Source organism: Mercenaria mercenaria, chromosome 19 (assembly GCF_021730395.1).
Source record: "Mercenaria mercenaria strain notata chromosome 19, MADL_Memer_1, whole genome shotgun sequence".
NCBI classification, from domain to species: Eukaryota; Metazoa; Mollusca; class Bivalvia; order Venerida; family Veneridae; genus Mercenaria; species Mercenaria mercenaria.
The window spans coordinates 35,003,321-35,029,514 of NC_069379.1; the positions used below are offsets into that span (position 1 = coordinate 35,003,321).

The 26,194-nt window shown below is 33.5% G+C and overlaps 1 protein-coding gene across 1 annotated transcript; it reads right to left on the reverse strand.

Moving 5' to 3' along the window:
- Positions 1-24,590: 24,590 nt before the first annotated feature.
- LOC123543886 (uncharacterized) lies at positions 24,591-25,481 on the reverse strand. Its single transcript, XM_053531293.1, has one exon. It carries the CDS (start codon positions 25,479-25,481, stop codon positions 24,591-24,593), a length of 891 nt encoding a protein of 296 aa, XP_053387268.1.
- Between the last annotated feature and the right edge of the window lie 713 nt (positions 25,482-26,194).

Below are 26,194 nucleotides of genomic sequence, written 5' to 3' on the forward strand. Positions count from 1 at the left end.
CTAGAAAGTACACGTTTATATCATTTGAAACACCTCATTACCTAAAGGAATGGTATTTCATTTACCTTTCGTTCCTATACTTTTGACCTTGATAGACATATAAAAAGCATGTTTAAATGTATGTGTAATCGGAAACATCTCTCAGTTGAATTATCGGCGAAATATTAAAAAAAAAAAAAAAAAAACATGTGTATATTATGATGTTTAGGGAATATGACGACTTTATAAATTCTCACAAATTCTATATATGGTTAATGGGGGTTAATGGGTGTAAAGAGAGTTCATTTCTGCTAAGAAAACAGCCAATATTATCATTGCCAACTTTAATAGCCAATGTTACATTGTAGCATCCTTTGATTATATTGCATATCTGTATTGTTTCCCTTAGGCAAGACCACAGTAGGCAAGATTAACGTATTTCGGTTATCTACTACCTGGTAAAAATCAATATTCGGTTATTCGGTCAATGTTGGGAAGGTGTAAATAACCAATAAAGTTTATTGAGATGAAACAATCACTAAAAGAAGACGGAAATACTACCTTTGATCATAAAATGGGTTTTAGTGCTGATAAAGAAGTATAAGTGTATGTTTATCTTATTTTGTTGGGTAAAGAGTCACGTATACACAGTTTAATGACAATAAAAAACGTTGTAAAACAACTGGACATTTAAGTCATAAAAATTCTGATATTTTGACATATTTCTATTCGAGAAATTCATTTAATTTTAGATTTTTTTATTGCAGGATATACTGTTTATTTTATAAACTCAATTCAGAAAATTTCAACTTTCAAACATTGGCAAACATATTTTTTTCTTAAACAGATTATCACACCAACATATTATGACAGATCTCTAGTAATCCATTGTACAATTATACCAATACAACAACTATAATTTGAAACTAAACACAAATGCATTATATTTGAGCTGTAAGGTGTGCAAGTAGCACACGTCTTTGACATCAGATAAAAATGCCACTTTTGTCAATGCTTTATCAACAAGAATCCTTTGTGCAACTTTGCTGAATCACAAAGTGGTAAAATCCCCATTCATTCTATGTTTAAAGGACAATACCCACGAATTTATTTTCGCGCGCAAAAGTTATTTTGACCAAAAACCACGAAAGTTCGTGAAGTTTACATTCATCAAGAGTAATCCAAAGATATATCTCAAACCGAAGTCTTTTTTTTTCTACAATGACAGTGTATGAAAAACGAATATAAGAATATAATATAAAAAGTCCGACACGTTTTAAAAGATATTTAGTAAAAATCAAGTTGTTAAACGTGGTTTCATCTATTTTCTAAAATGGAGCGTTTTTTACCCCTTACCAAAATGGAAATATGACTACAGATAAAAAAAAGCGGTCACTCCATTTACATGAGACATTGCCCTAACCATTAACCGAAATTTTCAAGTGGATGAGAATAGAACAAGACTTGCGTAGGCGTAAATGAACTGTTAACAACATATAATTTTTGTTAACAGCGCTCCTCTCCTTCGATGGCACGTGCGTCCAAATACAGAAAATACAGGATTTTTGTACGCACGTGTGTCCAAATACCGTAATATATATTGTACGGTCACGTGCTGCAAATGAACGTTCGCGATTGGATAGATAAAATAGAAATAGAATAAAAAGTACTATTTCAAAAGTTATGTTGCGATTACATGAGCCCCGTCAAGCATAAAAGGTCCTTATCGTAATTGACACGTTTCCGAGATAAATGACGTCAAAGTCAAATGATGACGTATCAATATGGCCGCGCCCAGATGTTGACATGCATCAAGGTTAAACGGAAGGAAAAACAGAATAATGGATACATTTGAGGCAAGTGATATTTAAAATAAAAAGCATACTTTACATATATTTCTTTTAATAGAATGCTATACATGTTTATTTATTCTACCATGCTTTCTCTACTGGAATAATACAGATAAAACTTTTTTAATATCGAGTTATTCGCATCAAGCAGATTTGTTTAAAATATGCCAATGGCAATGTTTACCTGTTAGCATGGACTTATATGACTATAACATGGTATTATCTGTTGTAGGTAGGTTGTTTTAAATGCGCAAAGTAATTAGAAAAACAATTGTTTAAACATAAAACTAAAGATAGATCTGCAGGTTTTAAATTTTTGTTCCAAGTAATTTTCATAAGCATGACGTTTGCTTTCCATCTAGATCTGTTATAAAGAAATGGTAATTAACCGCGGCATTAGTTTTGGTATATTGAAAGTAATATTCTTAGAAAAATGTGGAATTTAAAATCGATGCGACCGATTTATTTTATTGTTTAACGTGGGAATTAAATAATCTAGATATTAAAGACATTTAAAGTCTAAGTCCTACGTGGCGCCAAGGTTAAGAGGGGGATTTGTAAGCCAGAGGTCTGGAGTTCGATTCCTGTTGGTGGAAACTTTTTTTTTTTTTTTTTTTTTATTAAATATAAGATAAGGTACCAACATTAAAACTTTTAATTAAATTTTTTATTTTCTTGTGTTTGTGCAGGATTGGATGACTTGCTTTGGGTTTGTTTGGTTAGGCGAACCACCCCAACATGCCTCACAAGATCTCTTCCGGTAGAACATCGCCAAACTTTTGGCTACTGAAACCTCACTAGAAGAGCGTGTTAACCGTTTCTTTATAGCAGTGGCGGTTACAGAAGAGGTTTCCCAAGCAGACGACACAGAGGATCAACATGACGACCATGTCCCTGTGACAAGAATATGATCCTCAGAGTGATATAGATGAGTCTCAACTAAAATTAAACCACAGGTTGTCCTTGCAAAGGAATTGTTTCTGAATTTTTAACTGTGGACCGAATTCAGACGCATATTCTAGCCTACGAGAGATGCCCAAGAATGAAAAAGAAATGCTTCTAATGGGGACATTAAAACGGGTAGGTGACCCCAATTCCAAAATGTAAAAAAAAAGAAAAAACGCGACAAAGATATGACTATTATTTCGATGGCAAAAAGATCTGTCAAGAAGCATTTCATTTATTTTTGGGACACTAAACATAAGACCCTAAGAAACATTTTGGCACACATGAAAGAACATGGAAGGAACCGCGCGTTCATGGTCACACAGGCAGACGAGCACAAATGCGTTTGCGCCAGACGTAATTAGAAATGCAATCCAATTTCTAATCAACTACGCAAGTGAAGTCGGCCTTCCCCAGCCGCAGCTCCCAGAGGTCGCAGTGATGAACCCCCAAATATATTGCCGTCGTGGGACAAAAAAGTTTTCCCCAATCCATCAACAGTACAAAGGGGTGTGCATAGAGAATGACAAACTTACGTTGGTTTAACAACATTCAAAGACCTGTGGTCAACATGTGTTCCGCATAAAAAGATAAGTTCACCAAAAGATGTGTGTCGCACTTGCGAAGATTTTAGACAAAAAATTTAAAAACTTGCTATGAGTGAAGATGAAAATTTTTCGGCGACAGGAAGATTCAATCACATATTCTACAAGCTAGAAAGGAGAGGGATGTGTACAAGAAATGTTAGAAAGGTCAGCTGAAATGTTTAGGAAAAGACAAGAACTTGATCCATCTGCGGGAGAAAATTTTTCAATACGATATACATTATACTTTTGACTTTTCCCAGTACGTCAAATTGCCACATCACCCCAAGAAAAGGGCCGACATTTTTTATTCAGCCGTCAAGGTACAGATATTTGGGTTTCCGGGTAGATGGTTGCTGTCAGTACAACTACCTAATCAGTGAGAACGAAACATTAGGTAATTATGTATTTGGTATTTGTGCGTGCGAGCGTGCGCGCGTTTCCATTATTACTTTAGTATCCATCTGCACTTCTTATAAAAGAATTTATTTTTTATTCGAAAACTCGATATCATACCCTTGATACACTTTTAAATGCTTTGGGTTTTGTCAGAACAGACGGTAATTTTGATAATATTCTAAAATGAATTATTTCAACAAAGTATAGTGTGCTAATGTGTAATAAGTCATCAACATATTGCAGGTCGTGATGGACAGCTGGTCACGACCAGATTCATTATTTCCATGTTAGACCATGCGTTCCATTCATACGGATCTGGTGAAACGACGTAGCATTCATGCTGACAACTGTTTGGGTAAGTAAGTTTGATGATTATTCTTTAGTTTTATTATGTTTTGTACTGTTCGCTGCTTTCCTAAATGACTATTAAATGAGTAGTGTTTTCATCATAAAATAATAATCTACTCGTATGCGCAAACTCAAGTTTGTACAAGTTAACGAAGTTCAGCAGAACAATTCTGGTTTATCTATGTTAGGTGCAACAGTACAAAAGTGAAATAATTACGTCATAAAAATATAGTAATTTCCCTTGATTCAGAAGTCACATGTAACGATGTAAAACGATTTCGGGCATTTACCCCTGAATGCTCTTTAAACGTATGGGAATACTATGATCGTAAATCCCAAGGAAAAAGTGTAAGACACGGCTTATTGTTTGGAAATTAAAAAAAATTTGTTTTGTAAACTTTGTCTTGTTCCATGAACTTTAGTCCCAACTAGTGGTGTTTAGAAACTTGTTTAATGTTTATTTATTTAGTATTGCACGGGGATTGTCGGCCGATAGTGATACATACACGTAATTAGTATTTTGTGCATCTTCAACAGGTCAAAACAAAAATCGTTACGTTCTGGCGTATTTTGCCTGGAGAATCATGGTTGGGAAAACACAGAAATATTACATACATGATGCAGATTCCCGGACATACTCGGTATGGTTAAGATAACACGTTTCATATGCGTTACATATCTATGCTCTTTATCATTTTACTATCAGAACATCTTTTCATGCGAAAAATCTGCTTGAGTCGGAAATTAAAAATGACAATTATGTCGTCTGCTGCGTACGTAATTTCCTTCAAACGACCTGTCGAATCACAGTCATTTTCTTTCATTCATCGATTTTCCAGATGTAATGCTAGCAACTTGCATGTAATATTTACGTGTCTACTGTTTTGCAAATTTAAACACTATGGGTCATTATAAGACAAAATCCTGGCATTACCGGATATGCAGACATCGGGAAAAGTGTTATAATTGAAGATTATTTTTGACAACTTATTCAGAATGAACTCAACTTTATGTTTACGTCCCGTTTTAAGAAGCATTATATGGACGTTCAAAACAAAAAACTACGTGTTATTGTTTAATATTTCCAAAAACCTGTGTAACTATCGTATGTAGTAAGTAAGCAGACTAGTTCCTTCTAGTAACGAAACTTTAGTGATTTGCGTAACATATTCAATAATCGTACTGAATTTGAAATGTTTCGAAGGTCATTCCTTGAAAGTCACATTTTAGCGATTTTTAGGAAACAATATCATACCATAGTGTTACCATGGAAACGATAAATTCTTGGTAGAAAACTATTTGCTATTATTCTGTAAAATCTGTGTGGAAGGGAAAGTTTCAAGTACAATTGCCTTTATAGAATCAATGAAAAGGAAACAGCAAATGAAATTCGAGTTAAAAAAATATTTCATATTGATTAATGTTCATTACCCACTGATTGTTCTTCATACTTCACTAGACCTATATTGTTTTCTATACTTTGTTTTTTAAAGTAATAGCTTGATGGGATTGACTAAACAAAAAGACATTTTAATGAATTTTAGCGGTTCAAAATATCACGTGCAGAAGTATTAATTAGTAGCTATTTCGAGCCTTTTAAAATATCATTTCGCTACTATATTTTAAAAAGAAAACAGTTGCCATGGAAACAGTAGCCATTTGATTCGATCATTCTGTTTTTTTACTCGAATGTTCAGTTACATGACAAAGACAGTACAAGTCAAAAATTTTAAATTTATATAAATATATATGTGTATTGTTACGCATATAGAAAAAACCGATGAAAGTTATGAAAAAACTGATTCATCAACTTCTAAATGCGATACCCAAAAAACCTATGTTTTCCTGTTAAAGGAAATTATTTTACATGAAACAATATTTATGCAAAATATATCATTTTCAATGTATTGGTTCTTTTTTTAGTGTGAGCATTTCTTCTCGTTTTTTAATATCACTGACTCCTAAAAAAAATTTTAAATTTGTTAATTTTGTTATTCGTTGCTATGGCAACGAAAATTACAATAATTTTTATTCCAGTTGCATCTTATAGATTAAAAGCATCATTTGTGTATATGCTGCCGATATTCAAATAGTTGATTCCTACTTTTTAACTGCAGATAATAGCTGATGAACTCTGTATACGGGTTCAAATAATAACTCCGAATAAGTACTTATTGTGCTTTTTTGTTTATTATATCATGTCACAAAAATATAGCATAATTCCATAATTACTGAAGATAGACAACTGAAATTTCGGTTTCTGATAAAAAATTAAGCGTTCTTTCAGAAAATGGAAAAAGTTAAAAAACATAAAAAAATACCATAAGGACCTTTTATGCTTGACGGGGCTCACATGTTAAATCTTGTTGTATCTATTTATTTGAATATATAATGATTGTTGTATAATATCGAAAGTAATAATCTCTTTTAATTTTGTGATAAGAATGATCATATGCATCTTGAATATGTTTTATATATAAAACATAAATAAATAAATACAAACAAAATTACAGTATCATTGATAAAGCTGTTCATATTTTAGTCAATATCAATTATTTTGTTAATGCTTTTGCACAAAGACATAATAATCATGATGTTTTTAAACGCATTATTACATATTGCAAAGATTACCATACACTCGCACTTCATTAGACAGAACAGTTTTTTTAAAAAATGAAAAAAGAAAAAACAGAAAGAAAATGTTGGATCTAGTTGTAGAATAATAAACTATAACAGAAAATTGACAACAACAAAACATAATTAATCTCATATATAAAAGAAAATATCAATTTTATCTTAATTACTTCTTTATAACTGCCAAACTTTTACTTTGAATTCTGTTTTCCATTCATTGTTTCCAAGGTAATTGTACAGTTTTACCAGTTTTTCCGAAAAGAATCTAATTATTGCCGGCAGTAAATTACATTTTGCACCAAATCTACTTGTAACTGCGTCCGATAACTTTGCGCCAAGAAACTTGTCAGATCTAGCAATTACTTTCTATAAAAGTCAGTTTCTGCAACAGCACAGTCATGACATATCTGATAACTAGCACAGAAGATTTGTTTTTTATTTTTGTTGCGTTTAACGTAGCATGGGCACAATTATATGTCATATGGTAACTTTTCAGCTTTGATGGTGGAGGAAGATCCCAGGTGCCCCCTGTGCATTATTTTACCACGAGCGGGCACCTGGATGAACCACCGACCTTCCGTAAGCCAGCTGGATGGCTCCCTCACATGAAGAGTTCAACAACCCGAAGGACAGAAGAATAATATGAAATACGAATACAGAACAAAGTTTGTCTTATAGATCATTTCTGTAAAATTATTGTGACATCTAACTACAGGTTCTACAAGAATTTGTTCTGAAAGACTGTGAAAGGGTGTATGGGAATTAGGGTAATCTTGCCTACCAGACGGAAAACCTCATCTGAAACCCGGTAGGTGTGAGATTACTCTTGTGCTCTATAACGAACAATTTACATATATCGAGGGCTCAGAGCGAAACTGATCTAAGTGTATATAGAAATAGAAGCAGATAGACTAGTTTCGCTCTGAGCCCTCGATATGTAAAAGATTTATGCAGTGATAACATTTTATGACGTTAAATGGACTAAACGTATATCGAGGGCTCAGAGCGAAACTGATCTAAGTGTATATAGAAATAGAAGCAGATAGACTAGTTTCGCTCTGAGCCCTCGATATGTAGAATGTTTATGCAGTGATAAAATTTTATGACTTTAAACGGACTAAACGTCCATTACCTTGTTTCTCATTGACATTTATAGTAAATTTCTCAGTTAAAAAATCGTTATTTTATAAAGAAAAATGTACCTGCCTAGAAAAAAGTCAAAATCGAGGGAAAAAATGAGTGAAAAAATCCGATAGCTCGCTCCATTTCTTTGAAAAAAAATTCCAAAGAACAATTAATGTAACTGAAATGTAATATCATAAAGTGCTTCAACGAGGTCAAAAGAACAAACTTCTACAGCCGCTTTTTTATCTTTTGGTTGTACAGCCTTTCACGTGCGGCACTAATTTAAAACTCCCTACACGATCGCACCTTCGAAGTGTTTTTTGACTGATTACTTTTGTCGCGTTTAGAAATAAATCATGATTAGTCCTTGAACGTGATCGTTTGAAATGTCTAATTTATTGAAATAGTTAAGGCTAGTAAAAATATTGCGTAGTGCGAACAGCTCTTGATTGTATGTGTTTTGTTGATCTTTCTTCTGCAAAGACGTAGAGCATCAGTATAAGTGTTGCTTTTCATTAACAGGTTTCACAAGAGCTCATTTATGAGTGCCAATTTCATTACTACTCATTAGACTCCGACCCAAGTCAAACCGAATCTGCTATCATTTTGCTTGACTGTGTTCGATGTTCAAACAAGTTTTATTACTTGTCGTGCTTTTAGTTACCAGGCGTCAGGGATTCGTCTGTTCGGGAAAAACTTAATTTACACTGTCATGTATTTTTAGAACATTCTTGTCGCGGTGTTCATCATAAACTGGTTCCAATTCAAGTAATATATATCAGATTACAAAACACACATGTACAAGGTAGTCAATAACGTGACAAAGGATTGGGAAATATAACTTAATATACGAAGGCACATGACGATTTCAGAAAACAGAGTTGCGAATACGAAAACTATGAATATACAAAATCTAATTTCCCAGCATGTGGTTTCTCTATTAAGTTGATATGGCGAAATTTTGAGAGAAAATTTGTAATATTATTAACCACATTTAGCAGGCTTCCTATAACAGTGAGTCACATTTTTACCCTTATCTTCCTAAAGGGGTGCTTACCAAAAACATACTTACTGAATGGCGAAAAGAGCTGATCATGATCTACACTGATCGCAAAGGCAGTACCAATCGTATCCAGCATGACAAGGGTTAATTGAACTGCTAGAGTTATAGGAACGGACGCTTAAAAAGACAAGATGTCTGAACACGAAAATGTTAGTCACAGCATTACTGTAAATGATGAAAAATATCTGTTATAGAGATCGTTTCTTACTTGTGGAATATATCATTTGTAGATTCAAAAAACACTTTTCTTTTCAAATGTCATATATATGGTGAATGATGTCCAATTAGTACACAGACAAAACCCGCTTTTTTTCATTTGTCTATTCATTATATTTCACATCCCAAACTAATATGACAATTTTGAGAAAACAAAACAAAACAGAAATAAACTGAGTTGCCGTCTTTCGTAATATGTGATAAGAAACGAGAAGGTTTGTCTGAATATGTCTCAGCATCCCTCATTTTACTCAAAATTTAATTCATAGTTGACAACTAACAATTATCCCGGCACCCGACGTTATAATTTTGATTATATATTACCGCTTTTTTCGCAGCTGAAACATATAGGTCATATGTCCATCATATGGTTCAGTATTATTCTCAAGAATTGCGATACTTAAGGTAGTTCTGCACGTTTAATTAAATGGAAGTGACGGCGTAAAGCCATTTGTTCGGAAAACATAAAATAATGCAAGGAAGCTGTTTTACGGGTAGCATAGATGATGTTGAGAATCAACTATATCTCTGTATTGTATAAAACTGTTTGCACTACGGTCTTTCTTAATATTACTTTTGATAATAGATAGGTTTTGATGTTAGATGATTAAAAAAATATATACATTTGATTTCTTCATTGAATTGAAAATATGTAAATCTGAAACTATGAAAATATTAATTAAAATCTACATTGCGGGGCTTTTTCTTTACACTAAATTTCATCAAAAGTGCAGTTTTCTAATAATAGCCTGTTGCAAAAACAATTATTTTCAAACTAGTCTACCGAAAATTAAGCACGTGTCCCTATTTTATCATTTACTACACTTCCTTTGGGTACAATGATGCTTTGAGAAAAATAATAATGAAATTATGCATTTTTGAAAAATATTTGTCATGAATATGTAGAACTACCTTAAACGATGTGTTTATTGCGTGCCACCACGACATCTACGTTGCCGGCAACCATTCTTTCAATACCATTTAATTACCGGTCACCTACTGTGCGAACATAGATCAAACATTTACTGTTCCAGATAATGGAAAAGTGTGTGGAGTATAAAATTTCTCATCCACTGTCATTTCACAGACATTAAGTTGTCTATATATGTTTCTGTAATAATAAATACTGTGGATAATAACAAAGTAACACCACACAGTTTTGATACTTGAAGGGTGAAGACAAAGAACCAATCCTATCTGCTTAGACTAATCTGGGTGTCGCAGGTGTGATAGAACCCTAAACGAATGTAAATTATGTATACACTTACCGACATATAAATCAAATGGTAGTGTTTCGTAATTTATATTCGTTTACGGTTCTATCACACCTGCGACATATTTTTTTAAAACAAAATATAAGTAAGTATAAGTAAGCAAGTATGCAGCCTACGTCACGACAATTTTACGAAACACTACCTTTTGATTTATATGTCGGTAAGTGTATACATAATTTACATTCGTTTATGTTTCTATCACACCTGCGACATGGGCATGCCCTTTCCTTTGTCTGCTACTAATGAAACACTGCATAAATACATTATTACTTATAAATTACAAGTTATGAGATAGATGTTTTACTTAAGAAAGGTACATCATATAATTTTGTTTTACTGTCTTCAAACCGGATGGTATATATAGATGCAAATGCAGCCAGTTTGTACTAAAACGATAAAAAGACGAAAATCTCAAAACCGTTTTATCATTGTCCGTATGTACTCAAAGAATTGTTGCGAGAAGAATTTACTTTGTAAAATGCTCTTCCATGGCAACAACAGCAAGTGGACCAATGACGAAGTGTCTGTTTACATATTTTTGTAAATGCAAGTACCAACAGTTGCCAAAGCTTGAGTAAAAAAGGACGCGACAAAACCAGTCCTTGTGGATTTTAAGGCCTTTCTATGATGGAGACTTCTGATTGCAATTAAAGAAGAAAGCGTAGCATCCAACTATATGAGGGCTGAGCACCACGTATGAGGCGTGTATAGAAATAGGCACATAACATCCTTTTATCATTATACCAAATAAAACTGGAAACGTGACATGACCCATGAACGTACAAAGTTGTTGAACAACATCGCTATAAATCAGGCGTTGGTGCAATATTTTATGAGAAAAACGTGTTTAATTAAAGTTATTAGAATTATGGTCATAAAATTCATGCTAATATTTTTGAAGTAATGATAACGGTAGACCAGCTGAAAAATGTACTGGTAATATATAGTTTAAGTTCATTAAAGTCTTAAACACGATCACAGGCTTTAACAGTTATTATACGCAGTAAGCAGAAGAAACAATATTAGTCACAAAAGATGTTACACGGCATACATATCCTTCTAAATGGGAGAAATTTAAAATTAATGTCGTCTCCCTTATCATTTTCTCCATGTAGAAAATATCGTGACATATGAAGAGTTGAAAGACAAAGCTAAAATGCAATTGTAACAGGCGTATTAGCTTAAGTTATCGGAGCTACAGAGGATACATTTTGTCATAGGTTCACATAGTGTAGTTATAAGCATTGCTCGTAGACGGGTGATATCAGGAAGGTCTAATCTAAATCAGTTGTTCCAAGTGATATCAAACGGGAAATGTTAATATGATAAATGAAATCAGCATGAAACGTTTGTACACATATGGATGATATTTATATGCTCACACATTCTACTATTCGGAGGAAATTGCTTTCGTTAATTAAGCAAGGATACAATGTTGATTAATAAATTAATCAATAAAATATCTTATTCTGTAATTTTCTATGGGAATCTGTATTCACATTCGATTAAACTTGTCTGTGCACATGAAATTTGGTTTGAAATTTTTTATATACTTACAAACATTTTAGATGGAAAACTTTTAGTGTAATTGTTGTCGTAAATAAACGCGGATGCATGGTTATTAAACGTCTTAAACTGGAGTTCGCCGTTCCATGTTCACCGCCGTTTGAACACATCTGCGGATGTCTCTAAATTGCTTTTTGTACTTTTAGCATGTGTAAATGTTGAGTTCTGCTCAACCCGGGGCTAGAGGGCGTGGGCGGTAGTAGGCTCGGTTTGATTGAGCCTGTTCATGGACGGTAGTGGATATACAAGCTACTGTCCACGTCCTCTAGCATCGGGTTGAGCAGAACTCAACATTTACCCATATTACAAAAGAATATACTTTATATACTCGCAGATGTATTCATACGGCGGTGCACATGGAACCTTCAATAATACACACAGTGTGCACTTCCATGAAAAGCAATGAAAACACAAAATCTAATCTTTATATTTACCTATTTACCTTCAAGCGTTTTGTCCAGTAATATGGCGAAATAATTTGCAGTAATATAAACCATATGACTCAGTTTCAAATAACACGGAATCACAATTTCAATAATTATTATTTGCAGTGGGATTGCGAAATAATTTGCAATAATATTAACCATATGTTTCGGTTTCCAATTACAAAAAATCACGATTTCAATTAAACAACTCGAATCATACGAGAGCTTTAAGCAAAATTAAAGAAAGCGTCAAAATGCCTTAATTTCAGTCTACGCCCACCAGGATTTAAAAATGTTCTTACAAATTACTACATTGCGGTTAATGATATTTGCTAAGAATAGTTTTTTTTCTGGAGAGATATCATTTTTCAAATTTAACGAACACCTTTTTCGTCTTAAATGCCATATTCGTGATGAAAGATGTCTACAAAGCTACAATTCTTGTTTGATCACAAGATGTCACGTCGCTGACTATATAAAATGTTTGAAACAGAAAAACAAATTGTATAATATTTGAGAGTAGGAATCAAGAAATAAAAGGATGATTCCTCTGTGTTCTCAAAGTTTAACTTACAATCAACTTTATGTTTACTTTATACTAAATTTTACTTCACCCTGCGCTTGTCGTTTATAATACTTATAAGCAGGAAATGTCCCAAAAATTGAATTGCTTTAAGGCTGTTTAACCATTATCATGCTGGACACGATTGGGTCTGACTTTGTGACCGTGCAGACTGATCATGATCATTTGGAGGCGCCCTTAAAAGAATTTAAGATTATCACTTGCTGGTGTCATTTTCAAACACGAGAACAAAGTTTTGTTTCAAAGTCCTCGATTAAAAGTCTATGAATTAAAACCAGTTTTCATTCTTCTCAAAAGTAGACTTATCTCAAAACCTTTTATGGAAACACTTTTAAGTGACTGTCTATAACTTGAATATCATATGGCAGCGTGTGTGACATTGATAGTGTCAACCCGAGGGCCGAAAGTCACCCAAGGCGAACAAAATTAAGTACATAAAAAAGTTAAACAATGTTCAGTCATCCTCATGAACAAGTTCAACATTACATTGAAAAGTGACGTCACTACTGTATGTGTACAAGGGAGACAATCATTTCATGATTTAGCTAAATAATTGAAGCAGTTATTTGCCCTTACATGACATTCAAAATATCAGCGCGGTCACTTTCGCTTGGTCATGTGTCAAAAAGGTTGAAAATGTTTTCGATAGTCAAACTATCACTTTCTCGAGTAATGGGATTTTGTCATTGTAGACAAAAGTGAGGTATAATAATATAAAACGCCATCCAGTTATTTCGCTAGTGTAAGGTCATCGAAATCATACTGAACAGGCTGCAGGTCAAAGGTTTCACATTTTACATCATCACATGAACGTTGTAGATAGAGGTTGGCGCATTGCAGCGTTATTGGATAGGTCTATCAATACCTCTCCATAGTGTTAGCTTTCAAACTAGGAGGATTTAGACTAATCTACTAATTTTGCGGCGTTAGATTTCACTTTCTAGCGAAAATTACAGTGAGCCAGTCTTAAATGACCCAATGCGCTTGCGCACAAGTAAGTTTTGAAATCCTCTAAGACGAAATAATTGTTCGTTTAAAATGAAGAAATATAGTGTAATACTATTGTTACAAATGTTGGAAGTGGGTTCAGCTATTAATAAAAAAAAATATATAGATATATATTTACTATTCTTTGTTCGCAGTATTCAAGGATATGCATATACATTGAATCACATTAAAATATATTTCGTTCAATTAAGTAAATTCATTGTTTAAATGGCGGTTCGTTTGCCCCGTTCGTTTGGGCCACGGAAGATCTGCCGGAATAAGAAGAGCTCTTCCGAGATGTTCGATTGTGCGTCTTCTGTTTTTAGAAGAACTTCTGTGTCTTCCACCCGATAGTCGGAAGATGTAGCAGAGATGTTATTCATGTGATCAAATACAAGGCAGCAATTCGACATAAAAAACTTACAAACTGTGTAATAAACTGGAACAAATAAAATGTTTAGAATTTCTTTTTCAGATAGCACATTAACAAAAAAAATCTCTGAAAAAAATACATTTTAAAAAAATGATATATTTTTTCACTTCCGGCAGACGTCCGTTCGATTGGGATTCTCTTCCAAGCTTTTCTAAAGCTTCTCGGAAGCTATTCTCTTGGGCCCAAACGAAGGGGCAGTTGATAAACAAGCTTGTCAGGTGAGATTCTCGCAAAAATTGTAAGATGCCAATTGGCAGCTTTCACCAGGGCCAAGTTCGGACTTTGAGCCCAAAAACTTCAGTGTACAATTATTGCAGGGGGGATAGCTTTTGAACATTTTTAAATGAAATTCAGTAACTAGGAAATGCTTGGGTCTACAATCCTCGGATTGGCGGAGGTTGCTTATATCCCGAAGATGACTTATTGATACTGAGATCATTAGGTCGTGGTTACAGTGACCTGGACCAGGAAAACAGTTTCCAGAGTATAACCCAAGAAACTTGGACCTAGGATCTTTAAACTTGATACGAAGGTTGGCAATCACCAACCGAATGATGACCCCTAATAGATCCTGATATAACTTTAAAAGGAGCAACACTGGACCTCTCCTAGTTTTCTTTTTTAAAAGAAGCCTACTTGTATCAACTTAACCTTTTATGTTTTGGAAAACCTGGTTTTAAACTCGTATATACCAATACCAATAACAGAAGAAACTTTGCAGAATTAACCTGAAATCTAGTCTTGCTCTCCTGATTATTCTTTTATCATGACATTTACAAAGCGTTTTTATCCGGCTGATTACTTTTGTAGAATAAGATTAAACCATAAATATAAACGCGACCAGTTCTGATGTCTCATTTACCGTGCGCAAATATTTATTAATTCAATGTAGTGGAAATAACTTCTATGTTAGTAGGTAAATGGCACACATTAGGGATGACGTATTTTTCACGGAACATTCAAAGGAGAAAAGAAATGTTTGTAGGAAATCAATTCCCTTAAAATGTTTTATGACATTGCCTTATAAATGAAATTAACATCATTATTCTGATCAAATTTAGAAGAAATGCAACGTATCCAAAAGAATTAAGAACAGAAGCGTTTTATTTGACCTGTTCGTAAGAACAATGACCTTTACAAACACCTAAAGCGCCTCATAGCACAGACTGTATTATCAGAGAAACCAATCTACTAGTTTTGATTTCCTTTCGTGTGGAATTTCTTTGATTTTTGTCTCGCAACTTGCCTATTCGGGTACTCAAAAGTTATGTTCGTGATGATCTTTACAAGATAGCAAGTACATTGGTGTACTAACACTTTTGATTGACCCTAATGATTAGTATTTTGTTGGAGTTTTTCTCAGCGTGGAAGTATTCTCTTTACACTGTATTGTCTAACTAGTTACAAATATGTTAAATGTGAGGTTGGCATGACCCAAAACATATCCTTATTAAGTTTCAGCTTTTTATCCGCTCCGTTTTATATGTAATGTATATTGTCTTGTATGTTTCTACCCCTCAATGCTCTCGTTTTAAAGCCCCCGGCATGCTATGACTACCCTATATAATACAACTACAGATGGATTCATACGGCGGTGCAAATAGAACTGTCATTGATACACAGAGTGCCATTCCATGAAAACACAAAATTATTATTATTATTATTATTATTATTATACCACATTTATAGCACTCTTTCATGCACATGTACACGTTCAAAAGTGCTTTACAGTATAAATTGCAAACAATACAAACAAATACGCATACAAAAATAATGCATTCCACATTAACAAAAATCATGAATGTAAAACATGTAGATAAAACAAGACAAACATATATACATATTTAAAAGTACTTAAGTGACCCTAGGATAAAATGCTGTTTTACGCTGTTTTATGAAGAAGACAAAAAACGTTAATGTATCGGTCAGTTAACAAAATATTGTACAAAGAAGTGGGTTTTAGGAGGCTTATCTAATCTTTATATTTCTCTTCAACGTTTTGTCCTGTACGATGGCGAAATAATTTGCAATAATATAATAAAATCTGTAAAAAGATCCTTTGGAAGCATTGAATGCAACCAAGAAGAGTAATCGCAGACTTGGTTTGATTGAGTCTGTTCATGAGATGTAATGAAATGTACCATGTGTCTCGGTTTCAAATATCAATGAATCACTATTTCAATTAAACAACATGCTTTAAGCAAAATTAAAGAAAACATCATGTTGCCTTAATTTCATTCTACGCCCACCAGGATTTGAAAATGTTCTTTCATCTTACTACATTGCAGTTAATTTATTTTGTTTAAAAATTATTTCTTTTTCGGGAGATATCATTTTCAAATTTAACGAACACCTTTTTATTTTAAATGTCATATTCATATGAAAGATGTCTACAACCAAAAAATTCTCAATCTAATGTTTGTTCTCAGACTAAACGTCACTGCTAATATAAAACTTTAAAACAGAAGCATACGCATAAAATGCGACAGTAGAAATCAAGAAACACAATGATGATTCCTCTGTTCTTAAATTCGAAATTACAATCAACTTTATGTTTACTTTGTATTTACTAAATACTGTCTTGTCGTTTATAATACCATGTACCTTTAAGCGGGACATGTTACAAAAATTGAATTTCTTTAAGGCTGTTTAAAAACTAGGTCATCTGTCCAGCATAGGGTTTGATATTGTTTTCAAAAATGTCATATTTAAACGATGTGTTAATTGCATGCATTTGCAAATCCTATGTTGTTGCAAAAAATTGTAACAGCTTGATTTACTTAATTGTTGAATGATCGCCTACTGCGTGAACTCAGGTGTTACATTTATTTTTCCTGAAATAGTAAAAAGAGTACCGATTTCTTATTCGCTTTGTGTATCGGCAGTAGTATAATGCATGAAGAATGACAAAGTATCACGCGTCTAATCGTAATTTGTCACCTTTAAAGTGTCAGGTCAAAATTAATCCTTACACGTCTACTTTTGTGCCTCCAAAATCATAGTGGCCTCTGACAACGATACTGAAGACCTTTAAAGTGCCTGATTCATACATAACAATTATTTCTATCTCGCAACTTGTAATTAAATATTTTGATGATAATTTATTTGACCCATAACCATGAAAATAACTTCGGACGTGTTGTATTAGACCTGCTCGTGAGGACAATGACTTATAGCGCCTCAAAACACAGACTGTATTTTCAGCGAAACAAATTTGCTAGTTTTGATTTCCTTTCGTGTGGAATTTATTAGATGGAAACTTGTTTTTATTCAATTTGTAGTTTTCTGGAAAACCATTTTACTAATTAATCTTCCCGTTGGAAAAGTATCTCCGCTCGTGTATCTGGTCTGAGAAAAGGCCAGAGGCATAAATACATTATTAAACGTTACTAAACCATTTCATTGACTCTACAGATGTTAGACACTTAAGCACACACGTGGTCTAATCCCAGTCTTATACCGTCTTTTTTATCCTATCATGCAAAAGTTATAACAAAACGGGACATTACACTTCTGACCCGGTAATAGATTTTTGTCTCGCAACTTGCCTAGTCGTGCCTCAAACAGTTATGCTCTTGGGTGTTCTGACATAATATCTAGTACATTGATATACTGATACCTCGGATTGACCCTGTAGATGTGTAATTGTACTTTATACAGTCTGGTATTTTGTCATCAATGTTGGATTTTATCTCAGCGGGGAATTATGATGAGTTTTAAGGCATTGGACTTTCCGGAAGTGTGGTCCCTTCATACAGTTCTTTTGCGGAACTCAAGGCATATATCAATCAATTGAAAATCGTTTTGTAGAACTATATTCCTGTTACACACTCTGTTAAATTTTCATGTACTAGTAAAACAATTCTCCCATTCTATGACTCGGTGCTGTTCAAATTTCTTGTGAAAAAAAATCCATTTTAACTTTGGTGTACAGTAAGAAGACCTAAGGTAGTTCTGCATGAACCGAAAGTAATGGCGTAACGTCATTTATATCGGATAAAGTAGAATAAAGTCTGGACTAGGCATAGGAAAATGAAAATCATTTTATGAATTAATGGTAACCAGCTATCTTTCTAGAGATAAATGGTATTTAAACATTTGACCCGTTAAATGATTCCAAATAATGCCTTAAAATCAGCTTGAAATTTGCGAATCTCTTTAACGATGAGTAAATATATCAAATACAAGCACACTGACCTATACTTTTTATTTCACCATATCATATATCATATGTTTATTTACGAATATGAGAAGCTTTAAATTTTATATTTAAATCTACATTGTAGAAAAATTTCTATTCGCGAAAATGTTAACAAAATTGTGATTTTCCCATTGACTTCCATTATGAAAACTTTAGTGAGTCCAAGTTTTTCAAACCAGACTAGCAAAACAAAAATCAAGAACACGATCCTATCTTTTCTATTTGCCGAATTTTATAAGTACACTTATAAGTTTAAAAAAATAGGGTTTAATCAAAATCTACAGTAGATAGTGTTTTGATCAGAACCTACAGAACTACCTTAAACAAAGCCGAAATTAAACAAACGTATTGCTGCGGTATTTTGAGTGACTTTAGCTTCTATCTAGATAATGTCATGTGGGCGGGTTTCATTTCAGTCAGACATTCCATCTAGGGAGCTATTTACAGGCATGTCAGTCACAATCTAAGCATCATTAACGTCCATTGATACTGAATAATAGCCAAATTTTAAATGTGTATGTGTCAAATTAAATGACAATGAACTCAACATTCACGAGACAGTAAACATAATTAGCTAATAGATGATATTGTTAGTTCAAATGTAAGACAGAAATATTTTTACCCAGAACATACAAGATGCTAGGTCTGCAGACATGCAGTGAAAAGATAAAATCTGGGGATCGTTCGATCTATAATGTAAAATATTCATATGATATGTTGTGATTTTTTTTTTACGATTTCATACGGTCATAGGGTCATTTGGCCGTCTTTTGAAACTCGAGGGTCCCGTGGAAATTAGTTCGAGTTTTCCGTTGTTCCAGCCATCCAAATGGCGGCCATTTTGAATTTGGGAATTCGAAGGCATGATGTGTTACAGATCTTACATCGTAATATATTGTCATATTGTACCTAAATATGTGTTTGATACGATGATAAATAAAAAACGAACGCTGAAATATTCTTTATTATTTAATTTCAAACATGACATAGATACGAAAAAAAAAACACAGATAAAACACTTATTTGGTTAAGACAGCATCAAATAGAAAGACATGAATAGCAAACTTTATTAATCATAGTCCAGTACAAATATTATCAAATATAAACACATTAAAACACAAACAATTAATTCACGGACATGTGCACTGAAATATTTAAGAACAGTACTAAACGACGTCACGTTTTTACCGTTATCGTATTTCGTAGTTTTGGCCCGAAGTTAGCGTGACCATCTTTGATCGACTCTGACTTTTTTATCCAGCCAGAGAGCGTGTATTTTTTTTTTTTTTTTTTTTTTAACATCAAACATTTTTAGTGATTTCTGTTTTTTGATTTCAGACCTTTTTCACATTCGATGATGGCTTTAAATTTTGTTGTCTGTTCGACTGAATAAGTGTAATTTTCACTATAACTGAGCCGATGGGACCACCAAATGAGTTCGAGAGTTCGAATTTCGAAGTTCGAGCGATCTGAGGTAGATCTATATAGTATAAAGAAGGAATAAATTCGGAAACGGGCGAAGAGTTCGAGCGATCCAGGGTGTTCGAAAGATCCGAGTTCGAGCCATAGGAGTTCAAATGTGTGTCTGCAAAATTTACGTAAGGTAGTGAACCTGTACTATTTTTAAAACGAGAGGCACTGCCGAGCATTTAATCATGATTATGTAACGAATTTACAAAAATTTGAAATTCTTTTTATCACATTTTAGCTATTTCTATTTAAAAAAAAAATTGAACTGTCATTTACTGAAGTAAAAGTCAATTCTACCAAAGTCTTCCAATCTTGAAACGACATGAACTGTTAAAACAGGAAGTTGCGTAGCTCCCACAACGTCAAACGTACCATATCTATTACAAATATTATTGCAAAGAGTAAGTAGATATGATTAAAAGCAAATTGGTATACGTTTTCTAAACGAGTTGGAAATTAAAATGACTTTAAACGGAGATTAACATATACAGATTGTTTCTACGTTGCAAAATAACGTAAACATAAAAATCGTAGAATCTAAAGGAGTTTTCATACCTTCCCTTTTAAAGCAGGCCACCATTTAGCTAGTTTAAGACAGAACCTGGACTTTGGTATTATTTCTGGTCATGTCTGAATTTAGAGTTCCCTTATAAGCCGGTGCTTGGGAGCGTGACGGACGTTGCATTTTTCATAACCCTTTACGAACAGAATTGACCAAACTGAGTTTTCTGTCACATAATATGTTTGCGTTTTATGCTTCCAAAATATTTTATTACCTTTTTGTTATTGTAATATTACCGCTCACTGTAAACAAAGAATGCTATATTTAATGTTACATTTTCTTAGACACGCAACAACGCATTGTTTTGCAATTTAGGCATAATTGCCACAATCTATAAATGGCGGAAACTTCGACAGCAAAGTCACGACAATTCTGCATTTAGTGCTCATCAATACTGTTTATGTGAAACTTGCTTAGTAAATACATATTTTAAGAATTTTATTTATAACTGTCATATCAATAAAGAAATAATCAACGTAGAAGCAATCTGTATGTGTTAATCTCAATTTAAAGACACTTTAATTTCCAACTCAAAGTACACTCATTTGCTCTTAATCATGTCTATTTACACTTTGCATTACTTGTAATAAATGTGGGAGCTACCCATATCATATTTATTCTTGCATACTAGACAGCATTTTCTCGTGTTTCTCCCGGAGCTAGGGAAAGTCGTCTTATACCCAGGGATGAAAGATGACTCCTACTATAGTAATCTAGGAATAAATGCGTAAATCCATATGCTATTATAATAAAATGGTGCTTAAAAGAAATAATTTTATTCTTCTGTGAATTAAAGAATACGGAATACAATAAAAATAATCTGTCACTAATTGAACATATGGAAGTATCGTGCTCTTGAGTAACTAGACAAAACCAAAATACCCTATTTAGGGCAAAATATTTCATAAAAATCGCTTCTCTGTATCCACATATTACTGATTTGTAAAATATACCATCAGTTTCTCGATTCAGTTAAACGCGATTAGTCACAAATCACAATAATTACATCAATTATTTCCTTCCAAGTTAATTTTCGTGTTATATAAATCATAGGTGCTTACCGGCCAGTTATGTACAAAACAAGAAATGACGTTTTGACTTGAAAGAAAACAGTCGGCCCTTGGTTTGAAAACAAATACTCACCGTCTCAACTGTCCCATTTTTGGCACGAAAATGAAAATTTAATAAAAGTCCTTAAACAATAAATACCCGAGATTTAACAATTAAGACAAAGGCCAGCTTTAAACAGGTAAAAATACTATCCACTCTTATATTTGGACCGTTCAACAATGCAAAGCAATCGGTGTCAGAATAATTTGTATATTTGGTGTATTAATAATGTAACACATAAGCACAGATAGCGCTTGACTTCCTTTCATGCTATCATTGCTATAATTAATGTTGAATTACTGTTGATAATAGGATTTGGGTCATTTGTGGCTGAATTGGTTTCATTATTTGGATAGCTGGATCCCAGTTTCACACATTATGCCATATACAAAAGTAAAAGGGAACCAGATATTTGATAGAGCAAGTGCTCGTTGTAAAACGTTATGTTTAAATTTGGACCAATCAGAACAAGTTCTAAAAATAGCACGTCTGCTAAGGTATAAATAGGTAGATGGATGACAGAGGGTTCATTCGGTATCCAGCGGTTGAAGAAGACACATCGAGGATTCAACTAATAATTTATCCCAGTACCTTGATAAGGAGACTATTGCAGTTACCCTGTCAGGGCGGATAAATTATTAAAAAGAAGACTGGAAGTTCATAGACTAAAGAAGAGTTGCAGAATTTCAACAAGGTTTTGAGCTATAGGGCTAGCGCATAGGAGTTTTACCTTAAAGGTAATTGAATGCTATAGACGATAGCAAATATATGCTGAGCATCGGAAAGCTGAGACAGAGACCCAGAGTTTGATAATCTACTGAGAGTAGGAGAGTTCCAGCTAATAGACTGTTCAGCGTTATTGGCGGAGTACAGCCAATGCATCGGGGATATATATATACCTATATGGTAGCTGAATGCTACATATGATCGCATATAGGCGCTGAGCTTCCAAGAGTCAGGGCAATCATATAGAGTTGGGAGGATAGAGGCCGAGCATCCATGCGATAGGACACGTATGTTGTTGATTCAAAGACATTGTCTGACGGGAACTTCAACAAAAAGACCAGTCAAGTATAGTCTCCAGCCTATAAGAGTTTGAGTTAATTGAAAATTGTTAGTTTTAACATTTAGTGATTTGCCTGATCCCTGAAATTGTCTAGCTCACAATTAAAATCATTTACGAATCACTGGTGCACGAATCATTTAGGCAAGGTAGCCAGAGGAAAATTCTATATATGAGATATTTGGTATCACCAGCTCTACGTTTTAACAAAAGGACATTCTACATCGTTTGTCAGCTAGTCTAAGACATAGTCACCTAAGCGATTGGACCTAAACCATTGTTCAAGATACTAAAGGCGTAGGTACTTCCCTGGGTCATATAACTCGTATCCTGACAATCGGGATGACAGGTTTGTTAAAATTTTAACATACGCAGTGTGTGCGTATCTGAAGGTTCAGGTGGAGAAAATAAGTTGAAAAAATAATTAAACATTTTTTATATATTCGCAAATGGAACCTTGAAGAATTTTATGTCTAGTAGTTTTACAGAGATTGTATATGATTTAACTAATGGAGGCATCTTAAAATAAACCGGAATCAAATACGAGGTGGACACATTTTACTAGATAATTAACAGATTTTTATTTAACCATCATTTACTATTCATAACATCAGTATCAGCAAAAAGTTCATGTAAACAGTAAAACAACTGTAAATTTTGTATTAAAAATAGATATTATATATATTTTTCCGGACTGAAAATTTAAAAAGGCCACTTTGGGAGGTTGACATTTTGCCGAACATTTACTTTATTTGGTGATTATGCATGTGTGTATAAGGTCTTATAGTATCTTTCTAACATTCAAAGATGAATCTTAAGTATACTAGGTAATAAAGTAATTGCAAAGGATTTATAACAGGAAATTTGCGAACCAAACTACATGTATCATCCAGACAAAGCCAGATATCATCCAGACAAAGCCAGATTTGAATATGTAAAAAACCGAGTGTTCAAATCGTAGCACGCTCAAATCTAGCAAGTTGTTGCTTCATTATTTAGCGTACAATTAGTGAGTTTGACATTAGCGTGCGTACGTGCGTGCGTTCTTTCTTGTTGCGTGCGTGCTTGTGTGCTTGCGTATGTGCTTTCGCGCGTACGTGCATGTTTAAGTAATGCAATATTGACAGACAGTGGAAATTAGTTTTCCTAAAACATTTGGAAACATAAAGTTCATCAGTAAAACGCTTAAGCAAAAGACTTATCTTGAATAAGGTATTCATATTTACTACTAAACATGTGAAAAGCAGCATGATTTCTATCCCACTGAATTGTTCAATATATATTTTGACACAACAATATATCTCACAGTATATAATAAATAACAAGGCATATGAGAAATGCAACGAAACAGTTTGAAATATCTTTTCAGCATGACAGTTATAGGGTTTCAATATAAAAATATTTACCATCATGATTAATTAATATTTTATCAGAAACTATTGCACCAATAATTTTGATAAAATAACACGAGATAAACTATTCCAGAAAAAGAAAAGAAATATATTATGACGGTTTTGTACCTATAATTACATGTATAGTATTAAGGTTTTATCAACCCCCTATTTTTACCACCGTACTGCCTACTTCAGAACAGAACTAATCGATCCGTACTTTTTACAATCAAGATGTATGTTTCTGAATGGTATAAGAAAGTTCATTCTTTGAACCGTCATGTATGAAGCAAGTTAATACATTCATTGCGTCACACGTTTAACAATTAAACTAATTAATCCTTTTATTTATTAACATGCTGCTTTTTTATGAAGAATGGAACTAGTAAGTACCTTCTTCGTACCGCAAGGCTGCGAGTTTAAGAATTGAACTTGAAAAATGACTGAAGTCTGGTACAAGTTCCATTTGATCATTTTCATTAGTAACGAATTTGGCTCGTGTAAACTGTCTAAATATTTTCAACATCAAAGGTGTCATTATTGTTAAGTCAATATCCTCTTTGCAAATAAGAATAATGGGTTTCTTAAGTTGGTAGGCTTCACGAATTTCCATTTGACACCAGCGGCTTTCACAGAAACTGTTTGAAACCACAAAAAATGCGACACAGCTCTCTGATACACATCGCAATATTTCATCAACGATCGGAAATCCTGGATTAATATGTTTATCACCAAAACGTACTACTTCTTGCTCTATTCCCGTCAATGCTTTCAACGATTCTCTTAGCTTTTCATAAATTAGACCGATGTCATGTCCTTCGTCTTCACTGGAAAACGATACAAAACATAAAAACTTCTGTTCCAGTAATCCGTTTTTAAAATCTTCTAGAAAGTTTGCCCTTTTTCGTACAATTTCTCGTTTTCGTTTCCTGTATACGGTGAACGTAATAGCTAGAGAGATGATGAAGAAAATTGCTATACCCGTTGACACTGAAACTGCCACTACTCTTGAACGTATGCACAGGAACTTTGCTTCGTCAACTGCTTTATCATCAACTACAATATCATCGCCATCTAAGGTACAAGTATACTTTCGTCTTTTGTTTGTTTCGAAATACGAAGATAACCATGAAATAAACGCTTCCGACTGGCAATTGCAGAGCAATGGATTATGAGAAAAACTGATTTCGACAGGTTTTGGCATATTTTCTGTTAGGAAAACGAGATTGCGCAAGTCGGAACCATCAATATAGTGTATCTTATTGTTTTCCATGCTGAGAAAACGTAAGTTGATTAAATGTCGTTTCAAAACTTATTGAAGCTAACTTATTATGGGATAAATCTATTTCTGTCAAGTTGATATTATTAGAAAATATTGTAGAAGGTAACCAGCTTAATTGATTATGTGAAAGATCCAGGTGTAATAAACGTTTGAAAGTAAAGAACAGATACCGAAATTCTACAAAGGAGGCCATCAGATACAGTTTATTGTGGGCAAGTTCGAATCTTTTTAACGACAAAATTGATCCAAAGACAAAAGGGGATAAGTATTCCAGATCGTTTAAAGATAAATCAAGTTCATGTAAGTGCATTTTGCTTGGCCACAGAAAAGTTGCATTGAAAATATGAAGTTTATTAGATCTTAATTCTACTGATTCTAAATCAATATTACACGATGAAAAGTTGAGAAAAGAATTTGTTATCTCCATGCTTCTAGAAAGTATTCCATTTAGTTTCAAATTTTCAACTTCTTGACAAAGCAATGTGCGTAGGATGAAATCGGTAGTTTCATTACATTTTAGATTAACTGTTTTGTTAGATAGGAAACTATGATCTAGATTTAAGAATCTAGATTGAATAAGGGATGCATCCAAACTTTTCACATGGTGCACCATACCTTCCATTAGTACCTTTAGCTCTGAATAACCACTGCTGACTATCAGCGTGGTATTCGAAATATCTAAATCACGTAAATAATATAAAAGA